Genomic DNA, 19,265 nt, shown 5'->3' with positions numbered 1-19,265 from the left:
AACATATCCTCTTTGCTGATATCCATCACCTGATGTTTATAGAGAATAAATAAAAGCCCATTTCATTAGATTTCAGGGCATCACTGTTAAGGAATATTTGACTGAATTAGTGGAACTCACTGGCCTCAAGGTGGTTGAAGACCTTAAAGGGCCTGTTGAAACATTCTCCAACTTCTGCCAGCCATTTCATGTCTGCATTTTATTTTCGTCTTGTTTCTTCAACAGGACACGTAGTAGGTTTCAGACAAACAAGAATAAAACGGAATAGAGAAACTGAGGAACAAAAGCATTTTTATTACCTTCCAACGTACATCCAAAGTCTTATATGCAGATTAGCTACCAGAAAGCATTTACACATGTCAAGAATTGACAACATACACTTTTAAAAATTAGGTTCCATTTTCTTTACATATAATACATTTTCACACCTGTTAATAAATACCAATAAACTCTGTAAAACAATTTACACAGTCTAAATAACTAGGCCTTATGTTGCATGTAACTTTTTTGCTCACAGTAATCTTGTACATACATACAAAAGTCTGTGTCAATCTATACAGCGTAATGGTGAGCAAGCTGAAATAAGTACAAGCGACCTATATAGTATGTGACGGAGACACATACAGCTTGTCCGAAGGCATTACAAATGATTTAGCCCAATATATGAAGATTTCTTGCTCTGTGTTAGTGATGTGTGAATGCTCACATGCAGTAAAAATTGATTTTTTTTTTATAAAAACAAATACATAAAAAAAAAAAAAAAAAAAAAAAATCAACCCTTGGTAAAGGCGAGTAAACATCGTGGATGTGAATAGGACAATATGTGAGAAAGGCAATTTGCTACACAAACAGTGCATGCAGATACTGATTTTCATCCCAGTATGAAGACAAGAAGCGGATTTGCTCAATCCAAGAGACAAAAGGATGTAAAAGCGATGCTGAGGCCTACTGATATCCGATATCAAATAAAATTCAGGGATTCTAAAAATATACAAAGATGATCCACCACATATCATTGATCTGATTGTATATTACGTTCTCATGCACTGTCTAGACTGAGATATCTAAAAACATTAATATTGCAATTGCCCATGTGCATTTCCATGACTGAAAATATTTGCACAGTATTCCTTTTCTGTAAACTGTATTGGAGATTTATTTCAGAGAGCTGTAAGTAAACTTACAAGTGAATAAGAGTAAGATCACTTAAGAGCGAGGAGACAGCACTAGACATTGTAGATGAGAAGCTTCACCACTGAACATGAGCTAAAGGCCAAGTCCTATATACAATACAGGATATGCTTGTTCTTGGATATCCTTTAGTCCTGATATGAGGTGGCTAATGGGAGGATAAATCAAACCAATTCCTGATCATAACTTAATAAAATACAAGAACATGAGAAGTTTCTTTTTAGTATGCAAAAAAATCATTGCATGCTTTTTTTTTTGTAAAACAAAAACGAGTAAAATAAATACAAACAGTTCTGGTCAGATGAGTTGATTGAAATAGATGGCAAAAAAAATGCCATTGATCATGTCTCCACATTGCATTGTGGGTAGCAAAGGCATATAATCTATAGTGTGTTCCTACTTTCAGTCAGTAGTCAACATAAAAAAAGTATGGATATAAAGTCCAAGGATCTTGTTCTCCTCTGTAACAGCTGCTGAACAGTACATTCTACAAAAACTGTGTTCCTTTTCAAATGTCTTTAAGACGTCCCTGTTTATTCCCTTTCTGAAACCAAAGAAAACGGAAAAAAATGTCTTGTGCAGACACAAAGGCTTGAATGGACTTCCACTGAAGCGTAAAGAGAGACAGGTGAAGAGACCGACCCTGAGCCGAGCCAGGATGACTCGTAAACACCAGAAAGATGTGTCAATGTCATCGAGAGAGGCAGGCAAACTCAACCAAGTCCTTACATTCCTCATGGTGATGTTGTGAAGATCATGTCAAGTGGATTTGCTGCTATTACTAAGCCCAGTTGAGACCGAAGCCCTTGGAGAGCATGACAGCCTCCAGGTCTTTGTCCTCTTCCTTCTCTCTGAGTCTCTGCTCCTCCAGGAGAGCCACCAGAGAGTCCCTCTGCTCCACCACCTCCAACATCTCGTTCAGGATTCGCTTCTCTTCGGCCAGCTCTGCCTCAGTCTTCAAGTGGTCTACAAGAGAGAGAAATGCATGCAGAAAAATGTATCAAATGAGAACATCCATCCATCTATTAACTTTCTGTAAAGCTTATCCTACACACAGGATCACAGAGAGCCTGGAGTCTATGGAAGGAAGGGTGATCACAGGGCACAATCACACACACACACACCCATTCACAGACTATAGACAATTTTGAGATGCCAAGCAGCCTACAAAACATGTCTTTGGAGACAGGGAGGAAACTGAAGTACCAGGAAGAAAAGCCCAAGGGGAAAACATGCAAACTGCATGCACACAATGCAGAGTCAAGAATCAAATCCCTAACCCTCATGCTTTATACGAGTTGGCAGACAGAATATGTTCTTGTTTACTGTTTCTAGTCAGATCAGTGAAGGTTATATTGCTTCTTTCATTGCTTTGTTTCCCATAAAATATAAAATACCACAGAGGACTTACAACCAAGCCAAGGACTTGCAGCTAAGAATGTCAATCATAAACCGCTTATAAAAAAAAAGTCATATTCTCAAGACGTCTACAATGTGCAGACAGCATTTTGCAAGATTCTGCGTGTCTGAGTAAGAATATTTGATGGGACAATACCATAGTAGTGGTGTTTAAATGAGTCTGTGTTTTAGGACGATTCTTTTAAGTGAATGAATTGTTCTCGTTCTCATGTACTGACTCATAATGTTTGTTCAAATAAGTCTCGCCTATAAAAAACACGTCTGCTTTTTAAGACTGCAATAGATTGTAGGCCATGAAGGAGCATGTCACATGTTAGACGTATTAATTCTAAGCAAAATAGTACTTGCAGTTTATGAACAAGTGAGGATCTACTGACTCTCCTGATGTTCTGTGTAGAACAAAGACAAGCCGTACATGTTGTTGCGTAGTTCATTGTTTCATATAAACTATACATTAATGTGTAAAAATGACTGATGGCTATTTTTATTCATTCAGTTCATGAGTGACCACTCTCTCAAAACTATCCTGCACTGATTGATGTCTTTCTTCAAAATAAATTAACCTGATCTGTTTTTCTGGACCGGACATGCTAATTATTTAAAATTGTGATATTAAAACTTGCTTGGCGTTTTTACATGAATGTACTGAGTGAATGAAACAATGAACTGCTTATAATATATAAAAAGGCACGCAGTGGCGCCACCTACTGGAACAAAGCTGTAACTTATGGAAAGGGTCACTGAACGAATCTTTTTTTATGTAAGGAAAAGAAATCAAAAGATTCAAGTCACTGAGATGAATCAAAATGACCACAGCTAGTACCATTGTCTCCAGGGTTAGTGTAGCATGGCTTCAAGATATAATCTGAAAGTTTGGACAACTAACACATTACAGGTAAAAACAACATGATTCAACTGCAGTGCACTTCCTATAAAAATAAAGCAGTGTTTAACTGGATCACGAGTTGTGAATCATGTGATGAGGCTAACCTTAGGTTAACCATGTAGACAAATACCTTTTGTTAAAGGATAAAAGGGCAGTACATACCTTCGATTGCCATACGCTCTCTGAGCTCCTGCTGCAGTCGACTCTGCCTGTCCTCCAACTCCAACTCACGAGCACTGAAGACACAACAGTAGGAAAGACTTCCTTATTTAAAAAACATACCAACCACACTATCTATTCCACCTTTAAAAAATTATTCCCACAGTGATTTAAACCACCACAGCTTCTAAGCTGAACATGAACATGACTCAGACTTGCAGTGAAATGCGGAGGTGGACTGGAGGTGGATTACTCACAATATCATCAGCTCCGACTCATAGCGCACCAAGGCATTCTTCTCCTGCACCAGTTTAAACCATTCCTGCATTAGCTTCGGGTCGTCCTTTTTGCCCATTCCTGAAGGAAGCGAAGCATGAAAGCGTGAGGAAACTTCCAGGCGCACAAGTGTGTCTCACACAGATCCGACATGGACAGACACACAGACAATGCAATGACAGCCAAGCCGGGATGTCTCTCATTAGGGAATGACGGGAGAGGGAGAGGAAGGAGTGGGTCAGGGGCAATGAGCGCTGACCCGGAGTCAAGTCTGACCGGTCAATTCACAGAAGATGGCGTGGAGGTAAGAGTTCTGATTTTAAAAGCACATTGAAACAGCAGATTACATTTCTGGGGCTTTCTGTTCTTCTCAAGGTTGAGCTTCTAGTTTAAATATTTATATGTATTTTAGACAGGGATAAACGCATTTCCGTTGTATGCTTCTAGCCAAGGACCAAAGGATGCACTCAGAAAGCTAGAGAACCATATGTAAGTAAATAGCATTTTACATTTCATTCAACCTTTCGTATGGCCTTCTACACACAGTAAAGGAGGCTTGATTATAGGTAAGTAATAAAACACAATAGCGTATGCTGGTAATGGAAAGTAATCAAAGACAGGGTGGAGTGATGCGTTCTGACCCAAAGCGTTCCGTCAACAATCGCAATTTTTATTAAAGTAAAACACCCTGCTACCATCAGAGCTCGATTGGTTTTCATATAACAGCACACGCCAAAGTGTTTTATTAATCTTATACAACAGCAATTTCCCAATGATTACAATTTGTTCATGTATTAATGAAGGGGACATTTAACAATCCATTTAACATTGTGAAACATCCATGAAACAAGTTCATTCCTGTTATTACTGCTAGAAGGCTTATTCTTACCAAACTTACTTTTTTCTTTATCTTCAAATTAAAAAGACTAAATAAACCAGAAAGCATTCATGGACACTTAAAGCTACAGCTTTAGCTCTGACAATGAAGCTAAATAAATGTGTCCTCAAAGAAAGCATCAACATAATCATTGATTTTTTTTATTATTTTTTTAAATCTGTTTGTGCGGCCATACATGACCCTGTGTAAGCTGTTACTACACAGAAAACATATTCATGAGAATTTTTAATCAATATCTTAATTTAATTAATATCTTCTGACCAATCAGAATTGAGAATTCAACAGTGCAGTGGTATATAATCAAGCTTAGCCCAAACTAACAGCAAATACCAAATACTCTAATTAATACTTGGGTCTGGGAAGATCCACATTCTTGATCCTTTGCGACAACAACAACAACGAAAAAGTTTCCAAAACGTTTGTGTGCATGGATAAAAAAGGTGGCATGCAAGACTGAAATCACTGGCTGCACAGTTGGCCGACTGTACATATCGATCCATGCTAGTACAGTCCTAAAAGCCTGTGACAGTCCCTTTAACATCCCTTTCAGAGTCACACACACACACACACACACACATGCAAAAAGCTCATTGGTGCCAAGCAAACCTGGATGCAGCATACTTAGCTGAGGGAGTGGAGGAAAAACAGAGTAGACACAAAAACCGAATGGTTGTGCTTGCTGACACGGCCCTACGCTGCTTTAACACACACACACACACACAGGGAGGCAAAGCAAAGTTCCTCAGACACAAGAGCGATGTGAGAGACAGAGACAAACTGGACGACACGTTTTGGGAGGCGCAACTTATCCAGTGGACACGCACTGCCAGTAGCCTCCACAACATTCAGCCCCATTCTCTCCCGAAGAAGAGACACAGAGAGAAAACCAGAATTAGCACAATCTCACTAAAACACACACAGCCACTTAGAGCTTTACAGCAAAACACACACACACACACACACTAAAGGGATTGAAGGAATATTCTGCTCATCATATCAGAAGTGACGGTGCAGTTATCTTGGATAGAAATTGAATGAAAAATCTGTGACTATGAAGTCTATGGGCAGTTATTATTATTATTATTATGATTATTATTATGACAAATTTTGCATTAAAGATTGTTGTTGAATTCTTGAACTAATTCTATTAAGATATTTGTAAATTAAGACATAGCATTTGTTCATTCAGAGATTTTTTCAAATGAAAAAGAATTTTTAGTTACTTTTTCGTTAATGTGAATACAGAAATGCTTTACTTTCTTTTTGATATACCTGAAATAAGTAAACAGATTTACTAAGTCGTTTCTATATTATTTACTATTTTATAGTGCAATCAGTAGCTTTGTCATTTGCGATTCATCGTAAATCTAAAAATGTATTATTAAAAAATATATAATATAATAATATACAATATAATATATTTTTTTTATTTAAAATATAATAATAATAATAAAAAAATATTGAACCATGGTCCTGGTTCTGCATATATGCTAAACAATGCACTTACTCTCTTTGAGAATTTAGGAGAATTATTTTAAGATGTGTTAAAAATGGCATGAGTGGTGATCTAAAATGGACTGCAATAAAGTCATATTATCATGTTTTCTTGTATCCTCACCCGCTGTACAAAATCTGACCATGTAAGTGGTTCTTAGAGTGTGGTCCAAGAGGCCTTTTGTTTGTTTGTTTACAGTGTAAAACACATACATATACATATATATATATATATATATTGAAATTGACTGGGGTTTAATATCAATCATTTAAACACGTCGGTCTATAAATAATGTTAAATAGATTTTGACCTAATTGTGGACCTGTTCTGGTGTAAAGTTCAGGAATTAAACTGCTATGTGGATCTAATAAATAGACAGACAGGATTAAATAATGTTGATGAAATGAATGGTTCCTAAGGAGGTCCATAGAATTAATTTTAGAGTTAAAGAGGTTCCTAGTTATAAAACATTGGAGAACCCCTTGATTTATGTTATGGACTGTACACACACCAAAACACACACAGGTGACACACGGTTATAACATGCAGCCGTACAGAGGGGGATTGAAGCGGCTAACACACACTACATGGGTTTGTTTTTTTTTGGAAGTTTTATGACAAACAGTAAACCATGCAGTTATTAAATTCACACTCTGGGTGATCAAACTAATTGGATGCTGCTCCTGCTCTTGTTGAAAATCATTATGTGGGAATGAAAGGAAAGGTGAAAGGAGTAAACAGACTGGATGAAGGAGGAGGAGGAGAAGGAGGAGGAGGAGAATTGCTCCACAACTCCAGAGAGGGCAGTCTGGGTAAAAGGCCACGGGTCGGGCTGGCACACTAACGCGGCCTGGTGAGACGGAGTTTACGTTACCTTCTGGGGAACAGCATGGGCAGAAGGACAGGGGTCTCCAGCGAGGGGTCCCGACATAGGGCTCAACTTCCAGGAGATAGAACAAAGGAGGGGAGGAGGTGACAAAAGGAGGGAGGTGACGGAGAAGGAAAGGGCAGAGGAAAGAGAAAAAAACGGAGGTTTGGGAGAGGGGAGGGAGAGATGAAGGAGAAAGAACAGTGAGGAGAAAAAAAAATCAAAAAAGCAAGAGAACTATGGGGAGAAAATCAAAGCTGCAGTGTAGTGTGTAAAAGAGAGAGAGAGAGAGAGAGAGAGAGAGAGAATGAGAGAGAGAGAGAGAGAGAGAGAGAGAGAGCAAAAGAAAAAGTGGCAGCAAAAAAGACTGAAACTAATTCTGTAGAATTTTGTTAAAAAACAAAACAAAAATCCACACACACACACACTATAGGAATCCATATCTGCAAATGCAACTGCTAAAACTATAACTGCTGTCACTCCTAACACAGTGGCTTGCATAAATATTCACCCCCTGGAACTTTTCCATACACACACAAAAAATCCATTAATATTGACAAAAATGTGTGAGATTATTTAAGATTAATTTGATGGAACTAGTGACATTTCTTCCTGGAAGGCTCCTGACGGCATAGCTTCTCTAACAAACTCAGTGAACTTCATTACAATGACTTTTTGCATGAAAATATATCAGTCCAAATTTTTTTTTTTTCAGTTCCAGGAGCAAGGGGGGTGAATATTTATGCAAGGCGGTGTATAGTAAACAATGACAGGTGAGCTGCTGCCACTTGAGACTGAAATGAACACAAAAGTATCCCATCTTTTGAGAACTTTTCCTCTCTATATGAAAAACAGAAATCTTCAGTCTTACAATCCAGTGTTTGGTCTGGCTACCTTTGAATGATAAATAAAGCAGGTGTGTTCCGTGCCAGTCCACAGGGGGGAAAAAGAATGATGCACAAAGAAAATGATATCAAACATTCGATCTGATGCCTCGAACTGGTGAAATAGTATGAGTGGTGGTGGTTGTGTTAAAAGGCAGGTCCATATGGCAGACAGTGATACTGAGATGATCTGCAATGCTGAAGAGCAGGTGGAATGTTGGACTGCACCAAGGGACTATCACAGAGGGGACAGAGAGTTTCCAATGCTGCTTATAGCTTGAGAAAACCAGCAGATCAATGCGGCGCAAGGCAAAAGTGAATCTGATTAGAAGTAAATTCAGACTTTACCCAGTCTCAGGTGCTACATGCTGTAAAACCTCCAGAGAAAGCCTTCTGCTTACAGCATCAGGAAATCAAGCCAGCATCTGATGGTTATGATTTGATGCCCAATTTCCAAAAACAGACCAAAGCTGAAGCCATTTCATGTATTCAAACAACGCAAAAATCCATAACTCACATTCCAGCCATACCACATCTACATCTTCACGATGCATAGCTTTTCTTTAGAAAAAAAAAAACATTTTATACCTACCTGAGATGGATTATTGTACATCAATACTCGGTATAACACGTATTACGCATGCAAAGATAAAATAAACTTCAGGCAAAGGTGCATACGTGAAATGCAAGGGCTTTAAAAGTTCTCGTGATTTCAACTTTATTTATTTATTTAAACGGAGCTCCACGCAATCTCCTGTCAGTGTGGGTGACTAAAGACACAACGGTATGTCTACAAAACAGCACAGATACACAAACTCGAACACCACAGTGGAGCACGGCTGTGTGGAGGTGGACAGGGACACAGCAAATAAGAACATTACATGAGAGGTGTTTGTATAAGGATGGAGGGTCTCTTTCTCTCTCTCTCACACACACACACACACACACACACACACACACACACACACACACACACCCTCACTCACATATACAGGCCCTGGACAAGTGAGCAGGTATGGTGGAGAGAGTGCAAGAGAAGCAGCTCAAACTAAAGCAGGTTAAAGCAAACAGCTGTTTAGTACAGTTTAAACAATGCGCAAGCTTCTCTCTGTTTTGTTTGAAAGTGTAACCTGAAATAGGGCCTGACCGATATACGAATTACCCATAACCGTGACCGTCTGTGAGCAAGAGGGCTGATAGAGCTTTCTTCTGAGCGTGTTATGCTGAAATGTGATGCAGCATGAGCAGCAGATGTGTCTGGCTAGCTTGTGTTAGTCTTCATTCTTGCTGGTTTGGTAGCACTGGTATGATACAGGAGATCTGGTGTGTAGGTGGGAGGGAATTGACAAATGGGGGGAAAATACACTGTAAAGTTTGTTGTGGAGTTTGTGGGTTTATAGTGATAATGTAGCTGTAATGTCAGGCCAAATGAATAGCCATTCTGATAGATAGTATCTGTCAGCAACGCCTGATATCCAGATGTTGAAATATTAACATCTGTGGAAAGTTATTATTATTAAGCGATGTTGTAGGATGCTAAAGAGAGCCAAGAAGTGATTCTCTGGGAGTGAGCGCAGTTCAACAGAGTCTGAATCAACACTCAATTTTCCAATCTCTTATACAAAAACCTTAATTTTCCTCATGTGGCAGCCAAACAATTTCTTTTTGTTTCATTTGAGAGTTTTTCCTAAATGACTTTGCAGTTTGAGTAACAGTGATCATCATCATCATCATTAGCAAATTCCAGTACAGGTAAAAATGATTAGATTTATCAGCTATTATCAGAAGTTGTTGATTATCAAATGTGTGTGAAAAAAAAAAAAAAAAATCATATTGGTCAGGCCCTAAACTAAACTTAAAACGCCAGGCAAACGTCTTGGCACCCGTTAATTCTCTTTATAAATTTGGTATTAGATGTGTACTGTAGCATCTGGTGCAGTGTGGTAACCCACGTTCCTGATACACGAAGGACGCTTGGAAAAATTAGCTGGCTTATTTCTTTCGAAGAAAACTGAAGCTGTATTCGCTACACAGCATGAAGCATTGCTTTCGCCTAGTAAGTGTAGTCAGTATTATCTGAATGGATTAGAATCTATATAATCTAAACTGCTGAGAATAATAGGCAAATGAATTGTCTAAGAGACAGACAGTACACAGAATTCAAATTGCAAATGGATGTGTAATTAAGTAGTAATAAAGCAGGACCTACTTTAGTCTGAAAAGTCCTACAAAAGCCTACCTATAACAAGTGATTCAGTTACCTTGAGCGAACTGACATAAAAACCGTTATATATTATCTTTTTCGAAAGAGCTGCAAGTTCCTCGGAGTGTGCTTTTCTGCGACTAATGAGGTTACAACTGATCTGCGTTGGATCCATGGGCGAGGAGGCGAGACACAGTGACAGAAGAGCTTCAGTAAGTACAGGGAGAAAGAGAGGTGAGTTAGCTGATTGTTAGTCTGAAGCGACAGGTTTGAAATACATACCGCCCAGATGCAAGTCCAGGATCTCACTGTAATTAGACTCTCCCCAATAGTCTACAATAAGGATATATTAGAGATGTGTTACTGAACACACAGGCACAGCTAGTCCAAGAAAAATAGAAGATAAAAGAAAAAAAAAAAGAGTCATGCATGTGTCTGAAAACAAACACCCACACCCACACCCACCTATATACTGTAGAGTATGCAGAATGTGTTACACTGTATGTATGTATGTATGTCATATATACATGAGGTTAAATACAGACGTTGCATGTGCACGGCATGTTTCAATACAACAGAATGGGCACATAGATTTGCTGATGTGTGGTGTTGTGCCCTGCCACAGGCTTCGGATCTGGATCGGGTTATTAAATGAAATACTTTTAGCAATCATTCATTCTTTCATTCAGACTAACCAATAAGAATGCATATAGCTTGGGTATGAAATGGTAAAAGACCAAGTATCTTCCTTATACCCCATTACGCTCCTGTATTTGATGACTTCTGGTCATGCTGTAAATGCAATTTAAGGTCAATATGAAAATATTGTGTGTGTTGGTCACTGTATTATAAATAAATACAGCACTCTGCTTTTAGTACATCCAGTGAGAGGGCACACAAATCTATGTTAGACACACATAATCGGGTGTCATGCAGCTGAAACACACATGAGGAGAAATCAGAAGAGATGAGGTCACGAACGAAGACTTTTAACACCTACTAACATTATCGGCATGGATACCTGAGCGCCTCTTGCGCTGTTTAGGGCTAACACTAGAACCTTTATGTAACCCTTAAAGAGAGTGAAGGATAGAGAGGTTAAGAAGCATGTTCAGAGATTCAGTTGAAAAGCACTCGTTTCAGTGACGTGATGAACAGGAAGGGAGGGATGAAACAAGAGCAAGGAAAAAGTATTATTCACGAACCATTACTAAAGCTGTCGATATCCTGTAAATTCCTCAGTAGGTACAGTTTCCGTTAAACTTTACTCTGTCTGGAATTATAAATATCTATTCAAATAGGTCTCATGTACCAACATTATTTATGGTCCACAAAATGAACAACTAGAATCGTCTTGATCTGTCCCAGCGATTTTTAGATCCTTGATAGTCCCTTGTCATGTGCTTCTTGATTGTAAAAAACATGATTTATATGTGAAGAACATAGAAAAATATGGGATAAAGCCACAATGAGTTTTAGAAACACACTTCCTTCCACACTGTCCTTTGCATCTGTATGGACTGAAGAGGTGAACACACAAACCCGTGACTTCCAGCAGCCTAGCTCATCAACATTACTAACAGTCCTGTCACAATACTAATGATTATCATGCACATAACTGTGATTATCAGTTTCGTTTTCTTTTCTCGTGGCCGAACACATCAGTATAATTTGTGTCCAGAATATTAGTTTTCTATATTCATACCAGAAAATGAAAATAAACTATACAGAGTTTTCATTATGTGTTTAGGCTTTAAACAAACCCTGTTTAAAGCTGTCACGGTGCTGTTTAAAAAAAAGAAAAGAAGCATGCATAGTTAATGTAAATACTTGAAAATATATAAATAAAATATTTGTACATACTGCTGTAGTGATTTCTGCTCTAAATGTGTGCAGGTGATTATGTAAAAAATTTGACAAGACTTTATACGCTATATATAGTTTAACCTATCAGTTTGAAATATAACCAAATGCACAATAATTTGTTTTGTCCAGAGACTAACAAAATATTACAGTAAAATTAGCCTGAGGTTATTTGTCACAAGCGCAACTGAACGCTAATCACGACTGGCATAACTGCAGAAAACAGGCTCTTGAATTTCATGCAGACTGTAAAAAACAATCAAACAAAAAAAACCTGAACATAAGTGATATGACTAAGAACCTAGGGCATGTACAAAGAAATAAGAAGTATGGGAAGAAAAATGTTCAGTGTGAGGTACCTGCTTCCCCTCGCAGAGCCTTCTCCACCGCCACTCCCCTCTCCTCCAGCTGTCTCTGTTTCTCCTCCACCTGCTCTAGCTGTCTCTGAATCATCTGAGTGGCAGAAACATACCCATAATCAAGGCTCTGATTTCTCAGTTGACAATCCCTAATTTTCTATTTATATTTCTATTCACTCTTCTACAAAAAGACAACAAAAAACAAACAAACAATTAGAGCCTCACCTGAGCTCTGTGAAGCCTCTTCAGCTCCTCCTGCTTTGCCTGACGCCGAGCTGCCTTCTGGACCTTGCGTGTGAGCTTGGCATTAAGTTCTTCCTCAGTGTACGTCTTCTGCAATAATAAAAAGATCTGAACCATATAGCAAAAGTGCAAGTAGAAAACAAGCTGTGGTGTGAAATTTCAGGGCCAGTTCTACATCACACACCAACATCTAAAACAACCGGTTATGACAGAACCGTAGTATGCCATCTGAATATTTATGTTGTTGTTGATCTTTCGGGTGCTCCCAACGTGTGTGAGGGGTCGCCACAGCGGACCAACTGGTCCGCACAACAACTTGGCACAGATTTTACATCGGATGCCCTTCCTGATGCAACACTCCCATTTTTATCCGGGCTTGGGACCAGCACTGCATCCAGTGGCTGGGGTTTGGGCACTGGCTGGGAATTGCATGGTAGGTGAGAAACCTACCACTGAACCACCAGTGCCCTATCCATCTGAATATTTATATTCCAGGAATTAATTAAAAACAAATTGCCTTGTGCCATATTAAATGGAATCTGTTATTTATAAAAGAAATTCTGCATTATTATCATTTGTGTTTAGTAAAAAAAAATAAATAAACCATATTAGTGATATATGCACTTATTCCCTGTTTTAAAATGCGAAGAGAGAAGTAGAAAACAGAAGACAAGTCTGGAGAGAGGTGATGTTTGTGCCCTCCATGTGGATTCCCTAATCAGCCATGGAGTGAATATGAACCAGTGAAAAGTACAGCGCAGAATGTAGATCAGCTGAAAGCCTTATGGGAAAAACAGAGACACAGTGGCATCCTCCAGCAGTAAAGGGGTGCCAGAGATTCATGCTTATATAAAGGAGACTGTTAGTAATACAGTAATACAGTAACCCAGTGACATGTGGATGGCATGAGGTAAGTAACAGACTGCAGCATGCTCAGTGAGTGGGTGGACCAATGCGAATGAACACACTACCTTCGTGGCATATGATCTCTTGAACGCCAATGCATGAGGAACATAAACAGACTTGTAGGGGGGATAAAAAAAAAAAGATAAAACACGAACAATGAAAAAACACAAAACAAATGGTGGGATTGAATGGGTTAATGTTTAGTTAAAACTTAAACAATGGCAACATAAAAACACACAGTTAACCATGCTATAGTCCATAAAGAGTCCGTAATGTCATTAAAGTCAATGTAATTGTACTCAAACTGGGGGATCTTCTTAAGCAGAGGTGCCAATATTTATACTTAGGCCATTTCATTTGCAATTTTTAACCCATTTCAGCAGTTGTTACACAGGAAAGGGAAGGTGAAAGGCCAGTATTTGCTTCTGGTACAGCTTCTTTCACATCACTGACTTTAATTGAACTTTGATCATGATGCTTCGCCTTGTGAGCAAATAGAAACAAAGTGGGTGGGACTGTGGTCTCTTCGGTTGGAAAAAAGAAATTGAGGAGCAGTGTATTGTTTAAGTCGCAGTCACAATACTTCACTATTCTCTCACTGTTCTTCTAGAAACGTGAAAAATACTCTGGCAAAATCGTACACTTTAATTTAATTAAACTAACTAATAAGTCTAACTTATTATTAGCTCTGTTGGCATCTCTGCATAAGTAGTGATTATTCAAATCAATTAAAACAAGTAAGTATTAATGCTCTAATTACTGTTGAATTGCATGCTTGAGTGAAGTCAAAGTTGAATTTTATTCTTATGTGCAGATGTGCAATTGTAGTGCTTGATATTTTTGTGAGCTAAATAATGACTCTTAGCTTCATCACAGGTAGCAATCATAACACCATGACTATAAAAAGCCTCATTCAACATTTAAACAACTAACATTTTATTAATCTCGGTTTATTAATCTAGCATATCATCATATAAACATATCTACTACAAAGTGCTATAGAAAGTGAAATTAATGTGGTCCTGAGCTGCTCGACAATCACATCCGCACTGGATTCGATGTAAAGCTATGTAAACAGGATTTGTTGAGCCAAATATCTACCTGTCATCCCCAGGCATCTTAATTTTGCAGCGTTAGAGTTTTATATACAGTTTCTGCTTCCGATAGAAATGCCTCCTCTTCTATATTTCTCCTCTCCCTCCACCAAAGAAGATACTAGCTCAAACAAGCCCATTTGTGTTCATGAAAGAATCTTTTATAAAATACTGAATCAAAGTAAACAATATCCTGAATCGATGAGAGAAAAACGAAGCATCTCCGTAAATGTTACATCGACTTACATCCGTCTTGGACTTTTGAGAAGATCTTTCCAGAACATCATCACAGGACAAATCTGATTCCTCGGAAAAGCTGAGGTTTTTCCTCAACTGCAAATCTGATAACGCACAAAAATATACAGAATTCCCTTAACATCGTTTTAAAAAAATATTGTTTTTGAAAATTTGGTTTATTCCCAAACAGAAATTAAGGAAATGTCTAAAGTGTTCACCTGAGGACCTTCCCACAGGCGATCCTTTCTTCTTTCCTGAGTCCACTGTTGTGGAGCTAGAGGGTGTGCTCGCACAAGACTTGTCATCTTTCTTCTTCTTGTCCTTCTTGTAGCCGGAAAATACAGCTTTCCACAAGGACTTGTGTTTGGGTGGGGTCTCTTCAGTACCAGAGTGTCTGCTTTCATTTTTTGCCTTCTTCTCTTTCTTGTTCTTACGTGGTGAGAAAAGGGAGCTACGTTTTTTACTCTTGCCTCCCGTGGAACTCTCAGATGAAGTGACTGAACTGTCCATGCTCTTACTTAAAGGTGAGGCAAAGAAGCGGTCAGGAGGCACCTCTGCTTGTTTTTTGCTCTCCAAGGCCTTCACAGCTGAAGACTTTGGAGAACTTGAGCGCTTCTTGTTTTTAACAGCTACATCTGAAACGTTCCAGGACACTTTGGCCACAGCACCTTTACTTGACTCAGCCTCTTTCATTTTATTAATTTGCTTGGCCATGGCATCTTTAAGAGCTTGACTTTTCACAGATTTCTCCCTCTCTCTCATGCGCTCTTCTGCGATCTCCTTGGCTTCAGGAGAAAAGTGCTGGGAAACATTTACCGATCGGGACACAAGACCTCCATGGATGTTGGGTTTTCCGTTCTCCACAGCCAAAGCAAGGTGGAGGGGAGGCTTGTCCCTGTTCACTCTGCTGGTGGGTGGGGTGTAAAACCTATCCTGCATGCTTGTGTCAGGGGTCCGATCATCGTACGTGTCCTCCACATCATCAGCAAATGGAATCTCCTCTACGCACTCCGCAAAGGACTTCCTCACTTCTTCTCGCCGTGGTTTATTGGGCTCCTTTTTCCTCATCACAACTGGGGGGTTGGTTCTGGGAGCAGCTAATGGAGCAGTCACTAATTTGTCCTGCTTTGGACTGGTAGGAGTTTTAGCTTTGGCAGGTGCCTTCTCCACTTCAGGTTTCTCGCTGGGTGAAGTCAGCTTCTCCCAAGACACATGGGGCTTCTTTTTTGTGAGAGTTGCAGGCTCCTCATTTGGTGGAGGTGGTGGAGGACTGGAGGGAGGCGTGAGCATTGTTGAATCAGAGTTGTTAATGCTGTCACAGGTAGGCGTCTGACTAGTCGTATTGCTATCGTTCAAGCCCAGACCCGAGCTACTGCTCAGGTCCTTTCTCTCTGAGCTGCTACTCTTAGGTTCTACAGGAGATATAACCTGACCCTCAACAGTAATATTGAGTCTGTGGATGACCGTGCGGCCTGTGAACGCTGGCTTTTCCGATATCATCTCCGAGATCTGGGGCTTAGACAATGCAGGTTCCGCGGTAGGGGTTTTAATAAGGCTCTTCTCAAAAACTTTGCTCCTTTCCAGTGGGGTGAGTCCTAAGCTCCTTCTTATCTCAGCACTCTTTAGCCAGAACTCTTCAATGATGTCAGTCTTCTTGACTGGTGTCTCCACTGTCGAATCCTTTGCATTCAGAGATTCTGTGGTTGTCAGCTCTGAGAGAGGTTTTGTCAGAGGAGTGGAAGTTACCGCAGGGACTGGTTGAGTCCTTACCGGAGAGCCTGAGGAGAGGGGTGAAGAGGGTTCCTGGCATGGTAGGGGCTGAGCACAGATTGGGGATAATGGGTTGGCTGAAGGTGAGCAGGCACAAGACTCAACCTGGACAGGTGATTTGGGGGTAACCGTATCTGGTATGGGTGATGGTTGGAAGCGGATAGGAGATATCACTGCAACAGGAGTATTTGGCGTCTTAACCTCTGGTGATGGTGGGACCATTGTTTTACCTTGATCAGGCAAAAAGGGCTCAGGAAAAAAGCGTGTTCCTGGAGATTTAATCAGCACTGGAGTCAACTTTTCTTTGATCTGGAGATAGAAAAATAGATAAAACAATTAAAACATGGAGCAGTCTTGAGAACTAGTCAAAGGTTAAGACAAAGCAAATAATGGTACCTCTTCAGTAGGTGTACTTGGCTTTGGGATTGGAGTGAGAATAACATCTACAATGATTTCCTTTGGACTAACAGCCACCCGTTCTTTATGCTCTGAGGGATTAAAGCAAATAGAGATGTTGGTTGTCTTTTTTCCTTGGGAGTTAATACTAAGAAAGAATATACATATTAATATTTATGCACTACAATTAAAACTAACAGCATACTGTTCCAAAGTTTACACCAAAGCATACCAATTCTGGAAACTTGCTCCAGGCTCTCTGGCTTCCCAGTGTCTACAGGAAGAGGCTCAGGAACTTCAACATGGTGTAAACGAGCTTCAGCTTCTGCATCTGAAGGGATGTCCTCTGAAGCACAGAAAACATTTAACTGCTTTCACTTTCAATGTACATGTGTTAGATTACACATAGGCATAACAATCACAGATGCACTCCATCATTAGTGTGACAAACCTTCATCCAGCTCAGTACCAGGCTCAATGTCTGGGCTTCCTGCTTCAGCCTCAGGATCTTCCTCATCTTCGACACAGGGCTCTGAGCCAGAGGGAAAATAAGGTACGAGGTTACGAGGTTATGAGTTAAAGTAAAACAGCCACTAGCTCTAAGGCCTGTCAGGATGAGACATGAATGTAACCTTTATGTAGGTGGTAATGGAAAAAATAAAGCTGTTAGTCGTGCACAACTTTGAAATAAAAATGCACATAAAACATAATAATAATTAAAAATAAATTCATTGGAATGTCAACCATGCCACAATGATTAGTGCTTAGCTTTTGCACATGCTGATATCCATTTACACATATGGGTAAATGGATATGGCTAGGTTTCAGCAGATGGTGAGTTTTAATGAAAATGAAACAAAATGTCCCCCTCCTTAGAAAGACCAGATTTAAGTGGACACGCTGACGTAAAACTTTTCATATATCTTACAATCAATCTTGAAAATGAAATCTATCAAACCATTTTTAAATTCAATACACTATAATGTGAGAATAACAGTATCTAGAAAATGTCTAGTTCGTAAAGACCCTGCAAATTATGACTGCTTTTTCATAAGACAGTGGAGATGTTTAAGGTCCAAAATTATGTTCTGAAAATAAAATTATTTTCTGATATCAAAATGTCCCATTATAATAGATAATAGAGTCGATATTTAGGTCAGAAAGCAGCAGAGGATAGCTATTGGACAGCAAGTTTCCTGGTTGAAAAAAAAAAGAGACCCTGTCAAATGGTTTCTGCATGCAGAGTTAAAACAAAAGCTCCATCATGCAGCCAGTGTATTCCACCTGCGTGTGAATACACCTGTGTTACATGCTGTGCTCTGCTGCATGCGTGTATACAGTGAGGTACAGAGTGAGAGCTGCTGCTTTGGTTTTGGCACTACCTCCAGACATGGAGTCCAGCCAGGCCCTGACAGCCTCGTGCCGCACTGATTTGTGGGAGGGGACTAAAAACAATGAAATGAAAAGGTATATGAAAAACACAACATATAAACAACACAACAAAAGAATGGTAAAATTAGGACGAGGAGGAGAAGAATGGTGCATATTCTGGATGCACCACAATGAACAACATCCACTGGAGTGAGATCAGGGAGGATGATGGATGCAAAGCATTTCAACAAAACTATGACATCCGCATAACGATAACAAAAAAGTGAAAAAACAGGACACTGTTCAGGAGCAGTATGGATGATATGAAGGACACAGCGTTTCTCATATGCACACATACAAAAACACTATTGCAGCACCGCGCCAATCCCAGCAGCCAGACACTCCTCCGGACTGGGTTACCTGTGCAGGAGACAGGCTGGTTGTTCTGCGTGAGGAGTGAAGGAAGAGAGCCCGAATCCGAGCGCTCCTCCTTTTCTCCCTCCATCCCGGACAGCACAGGGTCCACCGGCTGCAGGATTTGTTGAATTCGCAGGTTCCTGGCTGTTGTGTGTCATGATTTGAAATTTCATGTGGAAAATGTGATAACGAAAGGAAAGTCAGAGATGATGCCGGGTGAAGATCGTATCCAACATAAGTAGTAATAAAAGTAGGGTCAGGATGGACAGATGGAAATAATGAAGAAAAGAAGAGAAAAGGAACAGCAGACTTTAGAAAACAGTTTGTAAT

The 19,265-nt window shown here is 39.6% G+C and overlaps 1 protein-coding gene across 6 annotated transcripts in view; it reads right to left on the bottom strand.

Annotated features, from left to right (window-relative positions):
- Nucleotides 1-274: 274 nt before the first annotated feature.
- The window catches only part of mical3a (microtubule associated monooxygenase, calponin and LIM domain containing 3a), a 93,590-nt gene continuing 74,599 nt past the window's right edge, over nucleotides 275-19,265 (bottom strand). For 2 of the 6 annotated variants that reach the window (XM_058388369.1, XM_058388370.1), the window contains 16 exons: nucleotides 18,939-19,079; nucleotides 18,530-18,592; nucleotides 17,599-17,679; nucleotides 17,380-17,493; nucleotides 17,148-17,239; nucleotides 15,200-17,060; nucleotides 14,991-15,085; nucleotides 13,716-13,766; nucleotides 12,727-12,834; nucleotides 12,502-12,595; nucleotides 11,301-11,351; nucleotides 10,562-10,612; nucleotides 7,199-7,264; nucleotides 3,913-4,012; nucleotides 3,659-3,732; nucleotides 275-2,157 (listed from right to left, as the gene is read on the bottom strand). In XM_058388369.1, the coding sequence (XP_058244352.1) occupies nucleotides 1,973-2,157; nucleotides 3,659-3,732; nucleotides 3,913-4,012; nucleotides 7,199-7,264; nucleotides 10,562-10,612; nucleotides 11,301-11,351; nucleotides 12,502-12,595; nucleotides 12,727-12,834; nucleotides 13,716-13,766; nucleotides 14,991-15,085; nucleotides 15,200-17,060; nucleotides 17,148-17,239; nucleotides 17,380-17,493; nucleotides 17,599-17,679; nucleotides 18,530-18,592; nucleotides 18,939-19,079 (3,227 nt within the window). In that variant the 3' untranslated portion in view covers nucleotides 275-1,972. The remainder of the gene's footprint in view (nucleotides 2,158-3,658; nucleotides 3,733-3,912; nucleotides 4,013-7,198; nucleotides 7,265-10,561; nucleotides 10,613-11,300; nucleotides 11,352-12,501; nucleotides 12,596-12,726; nucleotides 12,835-13,715; nucleotides 13,767-14,990; nucleotides 15,086-15,199; nucleotides 17,061-17,147; nucleotides 17,240-17,379; nucleotides 17,494-17,598; nucleotides 17,680-18,529; nucleotides 18,593-18,938; nucleotides 19,080-19,265) is intronic. The other 4 variants (XM_058388374.1, XM_058388373.1, XM_058388371.1 and 1 more) reach the window with 4 other exon arrangements.

Source organism: Hemibagrus wyckioides, linkage group LG04 (genome assembly GCF_019097595.1).
Source record: "Hemibagrus wyckioides isolate EC202008001 linkage group LG04, SWU_Hwy_1.0, whole genome shotgun sequence".
Taxonomy (NCBI): Eukaryota; Metazoa; Chordata; class Actinopteri; order Siluriformes; family Bagridae; genus Hemibagrus; species Hemibagrus wyckioides.
The sequence above is the reverse complement of the archived record's forward strand: the minus strand, read 5'-3'. Positions and strand labels throughout refer to the sequence as shown.